The 18,169-nt window shown below is 57.4% G+C and overlaps 2 protein-coding genes across 2 annotated transcripts; both read left to right on the forward strand.

The window, feature by feature from the left end:
• Window positions 1–1,741: 1,741 nt before the first annotated feature.
• Window positions 1,742–5,046, forward strand: RRAD (RRAD, Ras related glycolysis inhibitor and calcium channel regulator). Its single transcript, XM_020885051.2, has 5 exons — window positions 1,742–1,859; window positions 2,077–2,461; window positions 3,132–3,205; window positions 3,333–3,537; window positions 4,388–5,046. Exons 2-5 carry the CDS (start codon window positions 2,092–2,094, stop codon window positions 4,663–4,665), a joined length of 927 nt encoding a protein of 308 aa, XP_020740710.1. The 5' UTR covers window positions 1,742–1,859; window positions 2,077–2,091; the 3' UTR covers window positions 4,666–5,046.
• A 2,610-nt stretch (window positions 5,047–7,656) lies between these two features.
• Window positions 7,657–17,616, forward strand: CDH16 (cadherin 16). The gene is made up of 18 exons (XM_020884966.2): window positions 7,657–7,721; window positions 8,672–8,729; window positions 9,005–9,088; window positions 9,664–9,819; window positions 9,890–10,028; window positions 10,384–10,542; window positions 11,542–11,738; window positions 12,373–12,495; window positions 12,663–12,813; window positions 13,018–13,245; window positions 13,328–13,404; window positions 13,478–13,666; window positions 13,772–14,013; window positions 14,574–14,707; window positions 15,544–15,786; window positions 15,932–16,039; window positions 16,350–16,466; window positions 17,273–17,616. The coding sequence occupies exons 2-18, from the start codon at window positions 8,685–8,687 to the stop codon at window positions 17,368–17,370; spliced, it is 2,490 nt and encodes an 829-aa protein (XP_020740625.2). The 5' UTR covers window positions 7,657–7,721; window positions 8,672–8,684; the 3' UTR covers window positions 17,371–17,616.
• The last annotated feature ends 553 nt before the right edge of the window (window positions 17,617–18,169 follow it).

Genomic DNA, 18,169 nt, shown 5'->3' on the forward strand with positions numbered 1-18,169 from the left:
CAGCCAGAGAGCCCTGACCCCGGTCTCCATGACAACCTACAGCAGTCCACTAGGATCCATCCATTTATGATGTCACTTGAGCCCTGAATGGGTGCCCCCCAACCCCCATCATACCCGTCGCAATCAAACGTCAGTCTAATAGCAGGTCCAGGTCAAAAAGTACCTCACAGCTTGCCTGCCCCCAGTCCTCACACACCCCAGACATGAGCAGGGCAATAATAGAGGGGCTGGGATAGAATAATAGAAGCTGGGAGAGAAGCAAGACCTAGGAGCCTGGGGACAGATTTAGGACTAGAAACCAAGTCTCTCCATTACATCTCCTCCCCTCTGTGCCCCTGCATCCTCCCTGGGTCTGAGGAGGGGGCTGATCTCTGGGCAGTGCTGGCACCAAGCGGTGGCTATCCCATTCCCAACTGCCTGACCCCATCCATGTGTGCACGCATGCTCAGTTGCTAAGTCGTGTCAGACTCTGCGACCTCATGGACTGTAGCTCGCCAGGTTCCTCTGTCCATGAGACTTCCCAGGAAAGAATACTGGAGCAGGTTGCCATTTCCTACTTTCCAACCCCAAGGGTTCTTCCCAACCTAGGGATTGAACCTGGTCTCCTGAATTGTAGGTGGATTCTTTACCACTGAGCCACCTGGGAAGCCGGAACCCATCCATGCTCTATGACAAGGAACCTCCAGACCCCGAGTGTGCCTTGAATTACAGGCTCAGTCTGAGACTAAAGGGAAGGAAGGAGACATTGAAGACTCAGAGTGACTGGAACCAGACCTGTTCCTGTCTAGTCCCACCCCTATCCGCTCCTGCTGGTCTCTGACACCTGCCTGCCAGGATTTCCCTAACTTTGGGCAACCTCCAGGCCAGGAACCGAATGATCAGGTATTTTTAGCAGAGTTGCTGGCAGCTGCCTGGAGGGTGCTGAGGGGGAGGTGGTGCTGAGTCCATCCTTTTCCTTCTCTAGGCCCACATTCCCTCCTCAAGATTCAAGCTTGCACCTCCACCTGCACCACACTGCCAGAGGGCCTCCATTCCCCACCCCTTCCCCACAGGCCTCTAAGGGCCCCCTTGGGGGCTCAGGTGTCACTAACCCTCATCTTGAAGGACAGGCTCATCAGGTAGAATCATCAACTCCCAAGGGCAGGGATGAGAGTGGGAAGGACCTGGTGTTGAGGTTAGAAGCTTGGATTTAGGGCCCCAAAATAAATGGGTGCCGTGGGCAGTGAAGGGTGAAGTCTGTGGACCTGTAACTGGTCTGCTTGCTTGGGCAACAGGCCAGGACTGGGAGAGAGGGAAGGGTGAAATCACTTTTAAAGGGCCAGACCTAAGTCTTCCCTAGTGGGGACTTGGCCCACTGGGCTGATGGGGCTTCTTCCCGCCTTGCCCCCACCCGTGATGGCACTCTCCACCTCTGTCCCCCTCCTCCTTGTATCATTCACATACGCCCTCTCCTTCTTCCTTACCTGCCCTCCACACACACACACACACACACACACACACACACACACTCACACACACACTCACTCACTCACTTAGACCGGGCTTTTGTCTGCGGGGTCTGCCCCTGCCCCGCCCTAGAGAGTGAGGCCGGGCTGGGTGGGTGTGAGGTCCTAGGAGGAGGGTGGGGGATTCCCCTCGGGGGAGGGAGACGGACACGTCAGCCCCCGCACCGGGCAGACGGGGGCGAGCGCGGGGGTGGGGGCGGGGGCGGGCAGAGGCTTAAATAGGCGACTCTGGCGCCTGAGCCCAGTAGGGACTGAGAAGGCGACGGCTGCGACTGGTCGAGTGTTCGCTCCTGGGTCTACGGGTGGACTGTATCCGAGCCCGGTACCTACCTAGTCCTCACCGTGTCTGAGTGGGTGAGTGTCCTGGCAGAGCGGGGTGGGGGTGATCTCACCGTCTGGGATGGACAAGCCAGGAGGGTGGGTCACTTGTCAGGGCGCAAAGACCTTCCGCGGCAGGTCTTATACGCCGAGCATCTTTCCTGACCCGTGGTCAGGCAGGCGTGTACCAAATCCGGCCTCATACTCCGTGTCCACCGCGGCTTACGCGGCCATCCGGATTCCCGTTCCCCAGACGGCGTCCGACGCGATGACTCTTAACGGCGGCGGCAGCGGAGCCGGCGGGAACCGCGGCGGGGGCCGGGAACGCGATCGCCGTCGGGGCAGCACACCTTGGGGCCCCGCGCCCCCACTGCACCGTCGGAGCATGCCGGTGGACGAGCGCGACCTGCAGGCGGCGCTGTCTCCGGGCGCTCTGACAACGTCCGAAGCCGGGACAGGGGCCCAGGGTCCGAGGCTGGACTGGCCCGAGGGCTCCTCCGACTCGCTCAGCTCGGGAGGAAGCGATTCAGACGAGAGCGTTTACAAGGTGCTGCTGCTGGGGGCGCCTGGCGTGGGCAAGAGCGCTCTGGCGCGCATCTTCGGAGGTGTAGAGGACGGGCCAGAAGCGGAAGCCGCAGGTGAGGGACTGGGAGGGACTGTTCAAGGGAGGGGCGAACACAGGGTTAGGACTGGGGGCTGCTGGACTGGGGATCAGGGTTAAAAGCAGCAAATACCAACGGAATTCTGAAGGCGCTTTGATAATCGCGTCTACCTCCCCCTTTCACAGATGGGGAAACTAAGAGGGAAGGTACCCCAGCCTTTAGTAGGGAAAGAAATGCTTGGAGTAGAAGACCCAGGGCATATGTTTAATGGTTCTGTAGTGTGAGGACAGGATAGCCCTCCCTGCCAGGACCGGGGAGAACACAGCCAGAGGGAGAGTGTAGGAGAGGAGTCCTAGGTAACCAAGGTCCCCAGGGGATGTCTGTTCTAACTCAAGCCACTGTGATCAAAACTATCCTGAGTCTCAGGCAACAGGAGGGCAGGGAACCCAGGAATGGCCACCCAGGACATTGCTAGCTTGGGGAAGGGGTATCTAGGTGGGGGGCCTGCACACCATGCTTCACCCGCCCCCCTATTTCTCAGCCCTGTCATTTCTGTTACTATGTAAGCAGCCATCAGTGGAGGAGAAGGTTGGGGGGCTTTGGGGAGGAGTTGAAGGGTGTGGCCAGAACACCACACCTGATGCACTGGGGGAGGGGGGCGCTTGTGGCAGCCAGCAAGTAACCTGACTACTGGTCTCCTGCCCAGGGCACACATATGACCGCTCCATCACGGTGGATGGAGAAGAGGCGTCACTCATGGTCTATGACATTTGGGATCAGGTAGGATGTAGGCTGAGACCCAGGGCAGGGTGGGAGTGTTGAGCTGGGGGTAGGGGCCTGCTGGGGATGACAGCGTTGTAGCTGGGGCGTGAGGACTATTGGGTAAATATGTGTCTGTGTCCCCTAGGATGGGGGTCGCTGGCTACCCGGCCACTGCCTGGCCATGGGAGATGCATATGTCATCGTGTACTCAGTGACTGACAAGGGCAGCTTCGAGAAGGCCTCAGAGCTGCGGGTCCAGCTGCGGCGGGCGCGGCAGACCGATGACGTGCCCATCATCCTAGTGGGCAACAAGAGCGACCTGGTGCGCTCTCGAGAGGTCTCCTTGGACGGTGAGCAGGGAGCTGGGTCGGAAAGGGAGGGAGATCCTGGCTGCACTGTGGTCCACTCAGCCTTGACTCAGCTCGAGTCTCTGGGGATCATCAGTAGCTAAAAATGTCCAGGAAGAAAACTCAGGGAGACAGGGGGAGAGCTTCTGCCCTCCCACAGGACTCCCAAGTCCTGAGTGCTGGGGAAGGGACCAGATGTACCAGAGGAGGTGAAAGCTACTGGATCATCTCAGAGCCCTCCTTTTCTGTCCTCTTTGTCCCTGGCCTGGCTGATGAGGGGTGAGGAGAGTTCAGGGACTCAGGCCAGGAGGCCAGAGCCTGGATTCCAGGCCCAGTCCAGTCTCTGCATAATCTTGCCCCTGGGGAGGAGCCCTCCCCCAACATTGGGCTCAGCATCCTCTGTGACCCCTAGACCTGAACCCCACAGAAGAACCAGCAGTGACTTGGTGATGTCCTCCCCCAATTCCACCCATCATTCATCATGATATAACAGCAAGCCATAAAACACCATGCTGTCCAACAAAGTTGTCATTTTCCTGTGTTGAGTATTACAGCACTACCGTTTAAATATCAAACTCTGAATTATTTCGATAAATGAGTCTTCTTTTGTGGGCCTCTGTGAGCTCCTTAAACATGGGCAAGCTCTGCAGCTGGGTGACCCAGTGATGCCTGGGCCCCTCCATACAGGAGGCAGGGTTCATTGTGTTCCTGGGGAAGACCCAGGACTCCCCTCCCCTTCTCCACAGATAGCTGCCAGGGTGTGTCCAGGGTTGGAGTGGGCCTCTCACCCACCCACCTTTTGCTTACTGATGTGTGCCTGTCCCCCACTCCCCACCCCTGCCACACACACCAGAGGGCCGGGCCTGCGCCGTTGTCTTTGACTGCAAGTTCATTGAGACGTCGGCTGCGCTGCACCACAACGTCCAGGCGCTGTTCGAGGGTGTCGTGCGTCAGATACGCCTGCGCAGGGACAGCAAAGAGGCCAACGCGCGTCGGCAAGCAGGTACCCGGCGGCGAGAGAGCCTGGGCAAGAAGGCGAAGCGCTTCCTGGGCCGCATTGTCGCTCGAAACAGCCGCAAGATGGCCATGCGTGCCAAGTCCAAGTCCTGCCACGACCTGTCGGTGCTCTAGGCCCTGGGGCCCTCGCTGTATTGTGCAGACAGATGGGCAGATTGGTGGGCTGGCCCAGCCAACCGCCCGAGGTGCCTCAGAGCTGGCTCAGACTCTGGGCGTCCCCCACCTCATGGTCATGGACAGACAGACAGACAGTGCTGCCCAGGGAGGCGACTCCCAGTAGCCGTCGAGGGCTGGGCCCACTGAGATGCCTATGCCAGCCCGTGTGCATCCCAAGCAGCAGGCTGACTCCTGCCAGCCCTTGGGGACGGGCCTATGAGTGGGGAGAGGACTCTGCCTTTCTCTACACCCTGGTGTGCATGCCCTGGAGGGAGGCTGTTCAGTGCAGTGGCTATTTGTTTACATGCAGATTTTTGTAATAAAGACTATTTCCTGATAGGCCAGGGCTGGTGACTCTGTTTTCTTTGACTCTGGGGGCTGTAGGAACTGGAAAGTTTCCTTAAGTTGAGGAAGGGGCCTCACTGACCCACCCTAGTCTGTGGCCTTAACTATTCTAATGTTTGTGCCCAGGTGCATCCAACGGGCAGGTGTGGGTGGTGGTCTGGTTGCTGGGGTAATGGGGTGGGGGATGGGGGTTCAAGCAGCAGGAAGAGACATGAATCTCACCCAACCTTTTATTCAGATTCTTCTGTACTGGGGCCTGGCATTGCTCAGCTGATCAAGGGTTCAATCACTGCAAATCCACTTCAGTATCCTTGCCTGGAGAATCCCATGGACAGAGGAGCCTGGTGGGCTACAGTTTATAAGGTCACAAAGGTCGAACACGACTGAAGTGACTTAGCACACACGCATGCACAAGGAAGGCACACTCAGGTGGACTTGACTCCGCGTGGCTCCCTACCTCCTAGCAGAGGCTGGGTTGCTAGGCAAGAATTGGTGGGGGGACAGGGAGGGCCATTCTTCTCCCCACTGAGTGGCCACGCCAGAGGGTTCCATGCTCGGCATTGCCTAATGTAGGAGCAGGTCCCTGGGGCCCTCCTTGCCTGGAATGAGAGGCCTTGCATTCTAGTGTAAATGTGTGCATCTTTGCTGATAGCTGGAGGACTGTATCTCCCCACCACCCTCACCTGGGAAAGGGAGCCTTCTGGGCACAGGTGCCTGCTCAGATTTACCATCATGGTTTCAGGAGTGAGCATCCCCATTCAACAATGGTGGATGGGGGACGAAGCACTTACCTGGGGCCCCACGGGCAGAAGTGGCTGAGTGGGGACTGGGAGCCCAGAGGCAGCCTGGGACAAGGCTGGGGACGGTTTCTGAAAAGGTTCCAGGCCGGGATCCAGACATTTCTATATTAGTCAATTTTTTCAGGGCTCCTGGGAGCCCTCAGGACTTGGTTAGAACTCTGACTGCAGTTGTTCAATAGCAGGTGGAGGTTTGAAAGCAGTTCCTCAGGTGTGCCATCCCCGTGACTAACCACATGCCCCCAGGGCAGCTCAAAGCTGCATTCCCGCTCCCAGTCTCAGTGTCCTTCACCAAGGCAAATGGCAGGCATGGTTTTCTCAGAGCAGGTGAGGATGCTGAGGCCTGAAGAAGATTCCAGACCTTCCGAGCTCTGTCACTTATTGGCTGTGTGACCCTGGGCAAGTCACTCAACCTCTCTGTGCTCCAGTGTGTGACGTGGGCACGATGCCCTTTTCAGAATGGAATGGGTGGAATAATGACGGTATCTGCTTAGAGTAGTGCCAGTCACATAGCTGGAGACCCCTCTCATGTGGTCTCAATACGCATGAGACCCTTTCAACATTCCCATGCAGCACTGCTCCGGGCTGGGGTGCCCAAGTGACCTGGAGGCAGGAACTCAGCTTGTGATGGACAAAGTTGGAGTCAGCTGAGGGGTCCTGATCCAGCCTTCTAGCCTGAGACAAATTAACCAGATATGCAATGGGAAGGACTCCAGGGAAACCACAGGAGAGGTCGGAGACCAAGATCCCTGACCTTTCCCACCCTCTTCCCACCACTCCACACACTCAGGCCCCAGGAGCTTCTCCCGACTCTTCTAGGCTGCACCAGTGGGGGAAGGGCCTCCTGTCAGCCCTGCAACTCCCTCAAGGTCACCTGAACTGGCTCAAACTCCTCTCTCCTCTCAAAGGCACGAGACAGTTCATTGTCCCAGCCCTGCCTGTGTCCAGGGGCTAGTGTGAGCACCTAGGGAGCCTTAGGGGTTCTCACAGGCTGCTATCCTCCTACCCCCGCCCACTGGTCACACTGGTGGGTGGTCTGGAGCTCCAAATATCTGGTTCAGGTCATGCACCACTCCCCTATCCTGCACATGGCACCTCCAGCTCCTTATCTAGTTCCACAAGTCAGTTAGGAGCTGCCAGGGCCATGCAAGGACCAGGTCATTAATTACTGGGTCCCTGAGTCTTGCCCTGGAGGGCCTCTGAGTCTGATGGAAGAGAATGCTAATAACAAGCTGGTGCCCTCCTCATGTTAATAGATATAGTACTATCTCTATGGCATATGGGCATGGGTAGGGGTGAAGTATCTCCATGGGAGAGCCCTGAACAAACCTGGGAGCCCAGGGAAGGTTTCCTGGGAGCAGGGAATATTTGAGCTGAGCGCAGAAGCCTGAGCGGGTGATCAGCAGACAGATGAAGGAATGAGAAGGGCATTCCAGGAAAAAGGAACAGCGTGGGCCAAGGCGAAGCTGCAGACACTGGTGCATAAGGGGGAGAAGTGGGAGCAAGCCTGGAGCCACGGGAAAAAGGGTCATGTCCAAATCCAGGGGCCGAGAAGTACCCACTGAGCTGTGTAGGGGTGGGACAAGCGCCAGGTCGAAGATCTCCCCACCTCCTGGGGTTGGCGGTCATGGATGCCGAGCAACCTCCAGCTTTTCAAAGTCAATGAGTAACTTGAGGGGCTGGGCAGGGTCAGGCCTGCTGCTGTGGGCCCAGGGGTGTTTTCCACTCCTGAGCAAGCGTGGCTGGCCCGCCTACCTGCTCAAGTGTCCGCCCTGCCCTGTTCTACCCAGTTTGGCCTGGCCAGCACTCCTGTAGAAAGACTCCTCTTACCTGGCAGCTGGACCAAGGGAAGCCAGCCTCGGGCATCGGCGGGTGAGGGCCTGGGACCTGGGACCTGGGACCTGGGTTTGTGTCAGGGCTGAGGCGGGGGTTGGTGGCAGGGGAGGGGGAAACACTGCCCTGTCATCCAGGGAAGACTTCCCGGGAGTGATTGGTGTGGTTGTCCGCTCTCTGGGTGCCCAGTGCCATGCTGAATGCTGGAAAACACTGAGCTGAGGGCAGGGGTCCTGTCCTGTGAGGGCTCCATGTCTGAAGGATAACAGTGGGAGCTAAAACAGTCTTGGAGACCCTGAACCCTGAGTCCTGTGTTTCAGGAAGAATTCTCCCGTGGTCAAATCCTCTGTGACCTTGGTCAGCTCTTGCCCTTCAGGCCTTGCCTACAATGTGAGGCGGCCACAGGAGGTGGCCCACAGGGTCATCAGGGTCTCTCTAGCTTCAAATGTTGGTGATTCAGGGAGACTGTCAGGAAATGAATACTTTGGGATCTACGAGCTGGGGAGGCTATGGTGGGAAGGAGACAGAGTCTGGAGGTGAAGCTCCCTGTGGAGACCCTTGTGGGCACAAGAACCAAGAGATGCAGGGCAGCTGGACCTGGGGGTCTTGGTGGGCCCGGCCAAGGAGCTAGATACTGCACTGCAGGCAATAGGGAGCCACAGGTCCCTCAAAGCAGAGGAAGAGGAGGCCAGTCTGTTGTGAAGCCCGGCTATGTGTATGCAGTAGGCTCAGGCCAGGACAAGGGTGGGAGGGGGGTGGGGGCAGTGTCCAAGTGGTGGGGGGCGGGGCTGCTCTGAGAACTGCTGGGGCAGCATAAGGCAGGGCACAGGAGGAGGCCTGACTGCCTGCCCCCTGGTCCAGCTGGAGGAGGAGGGGCCACTGGACCCCATGGGGCCTGGGGAAGCTGTGGGAATGGGTGAGGAACACTTTCTTGAGGGAGGGTTATGGGAGGGACTCTCTGCCCACCAACCTGGGCTGGATCCTTACAGGCCCATCCTGACCATGGTCCCTGCCTGGCTCTGGCTACTTTGCTTCTTAGTCCCCCAGGTGAGTTGGGCCCTCTCTTTGCCCTCAGATCCTGGCCTTGGGGGTTGCACCTTCACCCCATACTCCACCTGGACCAGTTGCACTGACTATGGATGGTAGTGTCTGGGGGATGTGGTTCTAGGCCTGTCTTGGGGTTAGGAGGTCAAAGGCCGGGGGGTGGAGGGATAAAGTATGACCAGGCCCAGGGAAGGGGTAGAAATTCCCCTTCTCTATTGGGTCGTAGCACCCATGGGAGGAAGGTACAGCTTGGTGACGTGTTGAGAATCCCTCCACAGGCTCTCCCTAGAGACCAGCCTGCAGAGCTGTATGTCGAAGTCCCGGAGAACTACGGTGGAAATTTCCCTTTGTACTTGACAAAGGTGAGTCTGAGAGCTGATTGGGAGGGCTGCCCTCCCCACAGGTCCTGCTTCCCCTACCTCCAGCATCCATTTCTCTTCATTGCTCTGGCTTTCTAGAGAGTATGTGGTATAGTGTGAATGGCTAGTAAGATTTTCATCTCAGAAGAAAGTAGAGCTTCAAATGGAAGGAGGGGGACATGTCTGGTGGTCCAGTAGTTAGGGCTCAGTGCTCTCGCTGCCAGGACCCCAGGCTCAATCCCTGATCAAGGAGCTAAAAATCCCAGAGGCTGCATGGCATGGCCAAAACATTTTAAAACATAAAAATTAATTAATTAATTAATTAAAGGATGAAGTGATGGAGGAAGGGTTTCAAGCTTCAGGAAGTAAGGCAGAGAGTATAAGGGAGCACCCAACACAGGGGAAAGAGCTTTGACTTTGAATGTCCATCCTGTTCCTTACTGGCTTTGTGACCTCGGGCAAGTGCAAGCCCTCTCTGAGCCTCAGTTTCCCCATATTAAAAAACGGGGCTATTGGGTGGAAGGGGCATCCCCCAGACTCGCCCCTAGCTCCCTTTCCCTCTGTTCTTCCCCCACCAGCTGCCGTTGCCCCGTGAGGAGGCTGAGGGCCAGATTGCGCTGTCAGGAGATGCAGGAGTGGCAGGGGAGGGCCCCTTTGCTGTGGACCCAGAATCTGGCTTCCTGCTGGTGACCAGGGCCCTGGACCGGGAGGAACAGGCAGAGTACCAGCTACGGGTACGGCTGGGCCAGGGGGAGGGAGACGTCACCAGGGGAGGGCGGGGCTCTGACCACTCCTTCTTGTCAGGTCACCCTGGAGACCGTGGACAGACGTGTCCTGTGGGGCCCGCAGCTTGTGTGTGTGCACGTGAAGGATGAGAACGACCAGGTGCCCCACTTCTCCCAGGCCACCTACAAAGTTCAGCTGAGCCGGGGTACTAGGCCGGGTGAGTGCCCAAAGCAGTGAGCTCACAGCAAGGTCAGTTGGGCACCGATGGGAGAACAGAGAGGAAGCTGATGGCCAGAGAGATGGTATAGGGACAGGGCAACAGGGTCCAAACCGCCCCCCTCCCATTTCTGTCCCATCCGCACCCCCCACCCAACTGAGGGTTCACAGGTGAGTTCCATCTACTCTAGGCCTCAGTTTACTCATCTGTGAAGTGGGGTGAAGAGTCATGGTACACCTTCAGAGTCCTGATGTGATGATAGGTATGAAAGGAAGAACCAGGGAGAGACAGGCGAAGCTTGGGAGACTCTCCCCACCCCTTTGTCCCTAATGGTAAACTCTCCCCATACTTCCAGGTGTCCCCTTCTTCTTCCTGGAGGCTTCTGATGGGGATGAGCCAGGCACAGCCAACTCGGATCTTCGGTTCCACATCCTGAACCAGGCCCCAGCCCAGCCTGCTTCAGATATGTTCCAGCTGGAGCCTCGGCTGGGCGCTCTGGCTCTGAGCCCTGAGGGTGAGCCTGAGTCAGTGTGAAAAGGGAGGGACGGGGAGAGCTGGGTTTCATTTGAGCTGTAGGATGGGTTTGCAGTTCAAGAGATAAAAGAGGAGGAAAGAGTATTGCAGCTGGAGAGGGTAGCAAGGCAAAATCATGTGTGGAGCCAGGACCATGCATGGAGAGTTAACAAATGGTGTGCCTGGAAGTAGGGTTTCCCTGGTGGTTCAGTGGTAAACAGTCCACCTGCAATGCAGGAGGACCAGGTTTGATCCCTGGGTTGGGAAGATCCCCTGGAGAAGGGAATTACAACCCACTCCAATATTCTTGCCTGGAGAATCCCACAGATAGAGGAGTCTGGTGGGCTACAGTTCATGGGGTCATAAAGAGTTGGACACAACTGAGCAACTAAGCATGCATGTGACTGGAAGTGCCTCAACCCTACATTCTACAAACCTGGGCCTAAGAGGCAAGGGTAGGAGAGACCTGAGGGGTTGTGGCCCAGAACCTTGTGGCTGGGAGACCTTGGGACAGATGGCAAGAGAGACCTGAACCTGGGAGTTCAGACCAAAGAAGCAAATTGGGAAAAGAAAAAGTAGTCAATCATACAACTCTCTCATTCACCCATCTACCACCCAACCACATATATAGTCCATCTACCCAACCATCCATCCACAGGTCCAAATCCCCATCTATCTATCCTCCCAAGCCTCTATCTATCCAGTCAACTGTCCATTTATCCAACCAGTCATTCACTCACCTACATATCCACCCATGTACCCCCTCATCCTGGCCATTCACGAATCCAGTACATCAACCTTTCATTGTGTGGACAGATGTGCAAGTGATTCTGCAAACTGTCAAGTCCAGGTTGGCTGCTCACGATGGTGTTACAGGTCCCTGTCATCCCTTGACCAAGACAGTATCCTGAACACCTGCCATGTACTTGTCTTTGTGTTTGGTTCCTTGCTGAGAAGGATGCACTGGCCCCCTGACCAGCTGACTGCCTTCCCCTTCTAGGGAGCACCAGCCTAGACAAGTCTCTGGAGGGGCACTACCAGCTGTTGGTACAGGTCAAGGACATGGGTGACCAGGCCTCGGGCCACCAGGCCACAGCCACCATAGATGTCTCTATAGTGGAAAACACCTGGGTGCCCCTAGATCCTGTCCACCTGGCAGAGAATCTCCAAGTCCCATACCCACACCACATTGCTCAGGTGAGTAAATAGCTGTTACAGCGGAAATAACCCCGTGGATGGTGCAGCTGGGCCTGAGTCTTATGGAGATTTGGGGTTTGGATCTGGGGCGCAACTTGACCTTGACTCCTGCTCCGCCTCTGACTATGCTCCCCCTCCTCTGTCCCCATAAGCTCCCATGATGCAATGAGTGTTTAAAGGACCAGGCGCTGAGCTCCTCAGTTGGCCATCCTCTGACTGGCGTGGCTCTGTGCTCTGACCTCCTGAGCTCACCCCAGGCTTCCTCACAGAACAGCTGCTACCTCCTTGCTGCCATGGGGATTGTCACCTAGGCCAGGAATGTCTCAGGCCTCCTTGAGGAATGCCCTGGCGTCAGGCTCAGTCCCAGAGAGGAGAGAATAAAACAATCTGGTCATTCAGACACTTTGGGCAGGATCCAGGCTTGAACCAGGGCAAGACCACCACAGGGTTGCCATGACAACCTCCCTAAACAAAAGGATCATACCTGGTCTCCCAAGAGGATAGTCGCTTGCCTGGAGTCACATGGCCGTTGGGGCGCAGGCTCCCTAAACCATGAAGAGTTGGAACATAAGGGATAACATGAACTATTCCTGCCCTTCATCCTGGAGACCCTCATTCTGTGTCTCCCTCGCAGGTCCACTGGAATGGGGGGGATATACATTATCACCTGGAGAGCCAGCCCCAGGGACCCTTTGATGTGGACACAGAGGGGAAACTCTACGTGACCCAGGAGCTGGATCGAGAAGCCCAGGCTGAGGTGAGATGAAGGGGGAGCCAGGACAGGCTGAGGGGTGTTTGGTCCCTGGTCAGGGGGCTTCTGGGGGTGTCACATCCTCCACAGGCACTGAGGCAGAAGAATTGGAGCTGCCCACCAGAAGAGAAGACCCTGGTCTTCACCTGAAGCCCTCCCACTGCCCACTACAGTACCTGCTCCGGGTGTGGGCTCAGAACACCCACAGCGAGGACTACGCAGAACCACTGGAGCTGCAGGTGGTGGTGACGGATGAGAATGACAACGCACCCGTCTGCCCGCCACGAGGCCCCTCAGTCAACATCCCAGAGCTCAGTCCCCCAGGTGGGCTATGGGCCCTGTAAGGGGGTGGGGTAGTGGTAAAGTCCCTGTGAACTACGCCACGTGACCCTCCTGTGCTATGGGGCCAGCCAGCCCCAGGCCATTATATCAACGTCGAGCCAACCCACACACATACACAAAGAAGAGTAGGGGGTAAGGCCTCCAGGCTTGGCTGTGGTCCCACCCGGGTGGGTGTCATCTTCGCAGGCACCAAGGTGGCTAAGATTTCGGCAGAGGACACAGATGCTCTCAGTTCCCCCAATTCCCATGTTGTGTATCAGCTACTGAGCCCTGAGCCTGAGGAGCCGGCAGAACTGAGAGCCTTCGAGCTGGACTCCACCTCGGGCAGCGTGACCCTGGGGGCTGCCCAGCTCCAAGCTGGCCAGAACATCCTGCTTCAGGTGCTGGCCATGGACCTAGGAGGAGCAGATGGTGGTAAGTGCCCCAGTGGTGAGCGGGGTTCCCTGACCCCTCAGCTCCCACCCTGGCATCCCCAACATGCCCTCCTCTGTCTCAGGCCTCAGCAGCACCTGTGAAATACCAGTCACCATCACGGACATCAATGACCACGCCCCGGAGTTCACCACTTCCCAGGTAAGCAGGCACAGGGAAGGACCCCTTCAGCAGGCACTAATGGTAGGCTCACAGCCCCTCGCCATCTCTCCAGATTGAGCCCATAAGTCTCCCTGAGGATGCAGAGCCTGGGACTCTGGTGACCACACTCACGGCCACTGATGCTGACCTCGAACCTGCCTTCCGCCTCATGGACTTTGCCATCGAGGCAGGGGATGAAGAGGGGATGTTCAGCCTGGACTGGGAGCCAGACTCTGATCGTGTCCAGCTGAGACTCCTCAAGGTAAGGGGCTAGGGGTGGAGAAGGGGTGCACACATACACGCATGCATTCATGCATGAGGCGCCATGCCTTGGCCCACACAGTGACCCAGGTCCCTCTGGTTCCAGAACCTCAGCTATGAGGCAGCTCCGAGCCATGAGTTGGTGGTGGTGGTGTGGAACGTGGAAGAGCTGGTGGGGCCAGGCCCAGGCCCAGGAGCCACAGCCACCGTGACTGTGCTGGTGGAAAGGGTGGTGCCGCCTCCTCAGCTGGATCAGGAGAGCTATGAGGCCAGCGTCCCCATCAGCACCCCTGCTGGCTCCCTCCTGCTGACCGTCCAGCCCTCAGACCCCATGAGCAGTCCCCTCAGGTAAGGCAGGAGCCCAGCCCCTTACCTAGACTGGACCTCCTCTGTTCCTTGGGAATGACCCCCGGGCCTCAGAGGGAGCTCACATTATTTACGACCCGGAAAGTTCCTCAAACCATTGGCTAATTTGCAGGTTGTGACTCTTGGGGGCACCAGGATAGCAGGGAGAAGGGGTGCTGGGACCCCTTGAGAGCTGAGATGATGCCTCCTCATTCCATCCTGTATACCTGGCCCTCTTCCTGCCACCCACCCAGACTGCAGCACTGTGCTATTCCCAGGCCTCTGGCTCCATCTTGGCCCTTTGTGGGCTGACCTGGGAATAGTGGAATTAAGTCTAGAGTCCCACAGGCTCTAGTGTGATCCCTCTCTCAGCCTCAGTGTCTGGTTTAAGCCCTGCCCCGCCCCAACAAGTCCCTTAAGCTGGAGACAGATCATGGTTGCTGCTGCTGCCTTCAAGTCACAGAGGGAATGTGGGACTCGGGCAGCTCACATGGCCCTGGAGGTCTCTGGGCAAGACCCCATATGTGGTCACTGCCTCCCTGCCCATTTTCTTTGGGTCTCAGGTTCTCCCTGGTCAATGACTCTGAGGGCTGGCTCTGCATCAAGGAGATCTCCGGGGAGGTGCACACAGCCCGGCCCCTGCAGGGCGCCCAGCCTGGGGACATGTACACAGTGCTCATAGAGGCCCAGGATGCAGGTATGGCCAGCCTATGGTGGGGACCCCTGGGAGGGTGAGAGAGCCTCAGACAGACAGATGGGCAGGACCAAGCCTCCTCCCCAGGGCCCTTGCTGGCATCCACTTTGCCCCAGGCAGGAGGGAGGGACAAGGGGCTGGGTACAGTGTCCTTCTCTGAGAATGCCTGGCCTCTGCCCCGCCACCATCCTCTTCGTCAGACACTTGTAATCCCCCAACCTCACCCTGGGGTGGTTGGCGGGGGGGGGGGGGGGGGGGCTCTTAGCGTGTCAGCTTTATACACAAACTGGGAGCAGAGAGTTTGGGGCTAGGCGGGAGGTGAGGAGGCAGATAAGGGTCAGGGGCTCTCCCCGGGAGGCGTGCCAGGAGGTGAGCTTGGATGAGGTCAGGTGGGGAGGACTCCAAACACCATGTTGACGGGATGAAGAGCTGGCCCAGGGGCGGGATGTCAGGTTTCAGCTCTGAGCTGGGCTGTCCTGTGATGCAAGACAGACCAGCAGGGGAGAGCTCATGTACAGTCAGGGCATTTCTGCATTGTTGGGCCCTGGCTCCAGGGGCCGGGGGTGGGGGTGGGGGGGTGAGGCAAGCTTTCCATCCAAAAAGGCACAGAAAGGCCTGGCGGGTGTTTGGATGGTGAAGGGGGTGAAGGGCATTGGAGGAAGAGACTAGCGTGGAGATGCTGGGGATGGAGATGTGGAGGCAGGTGGGAAGGAGGGGCAAGAAAGGGGCTCAGCAGGGTAAGAAGATGGACTATGGGGAAGGGAACCAGCCCAGGGAACTTGAATTCACCCCACTCCCCAACAAGGGGCCAAGTCACCTCAGTACTGCCTCCTCTGCAGATGAACCAACGCTGAGCACCTCTGCGACCCTTGTGATCCACTTCCTGAAGGCCCTTTCTGCCCCAACCCCGACGCTGGCTCCCGTGCCCTCCCGACACCTATGCACACCCCGCCAGGACCATGGGGTGGTTGTCAGTGGACCCAGGGAGGACCCTGACCTGGCTGGTAGACATGGTCCCTACAGCTTTGCTCTTGGTCCCAACCCCACTGTGCAGCGGGACTGGCGTCTCCGGGCTCTCAATGGTGTGTGCTGGGGAAAGCGGGGAGGCTGTGGCCAAGGCAGGGGGCGGGTGGCTTTTGGAAATGAGACACCCTCTCACCATGAGGGTGGGGCTGGGCCTGGGGGGAGCAGGCTGCTGACTCTGATCGCTGCTTATGGTCCCAACAGGGTCCCATGCCTACCTCACCTTGGGCCTGCACTGGGTGGAGCCTCGCGAACACGTAGTCCCCATAGTTGTCAGCCACAGTGACCAGATATGGCAGATCCAGGTCCGAGGTGAGGCCGGGCTGGGGTGCGGCCAAGGTCAGGGGCATGCAGTTTCTGAGGGAGCCACTGGGACATAGGCGGAGGGACTGGGCAACATGTCTGCAGGCTCATGTGGACAGCATATACCTGTGCACCTGGGCACGCAGAGCCCAGTGCACACAGGCACATGCACAAAGGAGCTTGCATCAACCCCCACACTCATGAACACGTACATAGGCACAGAAGCACACATACTAGCCAGCTGGGCTGGGCTTAAGCCGCTGAGAAGCTGGGGAGCCCTCCCCCACTGCCCTGACCTTCCTTCCCTGCCTGTCCTCAGTGATCGTGTGTCGCTGCAATGTGGAGGGGCAGTGCATGCGCAAGGTGGGCCGCATGAAGGGCATGCCCACGAAGCTGTCGGCGGTGGGCATTCTCGTGGGCACCCTGATAGCAATAGGTAACGGAGGCTGGGTTCCTGCGTGGGGGAGGGCAATGGTGGTCAGAGCCACAGCCTCCAGATAAACAGTGCCCCTGTTCCCATGGTTCCCCCCAGGGCTGAGAAGAAACCCACCACCCCCCCAACTCTCAGATTCATTATGTTCTTGCCTCCTCTTACCATAGTCCAGGTCATTCTCCTTGATAACAGCATTTACTGTTACATTGTTACACCTTAACTGTGTATCAGCCAAGCACAGGTTTATTGAGTTGAATCCTCCCACAACCTTGTGATGCTGGCATTTCCCCACTTTTCCAGGTGAGGTCACTGATGCTCAGAGAGGTTAAGTAACTTGTTAGGGTTTACACAGCCAGCGTGTGGCAGAGCTCACTCTTTCCAGCCTAATTCCTTCAGTTCAAGCTTCCCTCTCCATCCCCTTTGTTTCTTTAGCCCCCTAATTTTTTTTTTCCTGGCTGGTTTTCTTTACTGGTGCTAGGACATTGCTACAATGTGCCTTCCTCTCAGAGGTCCATGGGGACAACTCACTGGCTCCCAGACGACCCCCTGTCTGTACCCCAGAGAAGGGGACCCTGGAGGCTGGGGCATTCTAGGGCAGCCTCAAGGGGATGGGTGCCCGGTGAGGGCCGGATGAGTCAGTCATGCTCCTTCAGCACCAGAACTACAGAGTCATACCCAATTCAGCCTCAGAGATGCTATCTAGGAAACTGCTTCTTCATTAAATCAATTCCAATAGCAAGGAATCCCCAGGGATAGACAAGTCCTACTGCCCTTTCTGAAGGCTGATCTATCCCTCTCTGGCTCCGCAGGCATCTTCCTCATCCTCATCTTCACCCACTTGACCCTGGCGAGGAAGAAGGACCTGGATCAGCCAGTAGACAGTGTGCCACTGAAGGCGGCAGTTTAAATGGTCCAGGCAGCCCCTGCTGGGAACTTGGCATCTGGCTGCATCCGAATCCACTGGGAGACAGCCCAGCACTCCAGATCCACGAGGCCGAGACAGGGCAAGAAGCCCCTTCACTTGCCCTAGGAGGGAGGCAACATCACCAGACATGTCTGTGGAGCCTGCACACTGACTTAAGTGCCCGTGGAACCACTTCAGACGGCTCATGTCTGTCCAATAATAAAGCCTCAGAGAACTGGCCGTCGGTCCTCAGGGACCATGCGCCCATGTCCAAGTGTCCATTTGTGTGTGCATCATCCAAGTCCACCTGCCCCTTAACCCCTTCCCCATCTCCTGCTGCACAGAAAGTGTTTCAGGGCTTGAGGGATGAGCCTGGGGTCCCCTGTGGGGAAAGACATGAGATCTTGAGGCTAGAGACAAATGGGTCATTTCTCTGGGCATTCGGAGACCACTGGTTGCAGACTGTGGATGGGTTAACTGTCCAGGTAATGGTTGAGGAGGGTGTCCTTGAGAGTGACATGGACTCACAGGTGCTCTTGGAAGGCAACTTGTGAGTTCATGTCCTGTACTCATGTATGAGTACACTCAAGTCCCTATACATGAATCACCTGCATGCAGGAGTGGGCAGAGGTCCTTAAGTCTCAGGAGGGGTCTAGGTAGGAATGGTGAGGGCCCCATGGTGCTGGAAAGGAGAGGTGAGGCTGGGGATGGGTCTCTCTGCCCCTGGCTGGCCCCAAGGCACCTTTGAGTTTTACACACAGGCTGATGAGGAGTCTGCAAAAAATCAGAGAATCACTCAGAT

This window comes from Odocoileus virginianus, chromosome 20 (assembly GCF_023699985.2).
Source record: "Odocoileus virginianus isolate 20LAN1187 ecotype Illinois chromosome 20, Ovbor_1.2, whole genome shotgun sequence".
Lineage (NCBI taxonomy): Eukaryota > Metazoa > Chordata > Mammalia > Artiodactyla > Cervidae > Odocoileus > Odocoileus virginianus.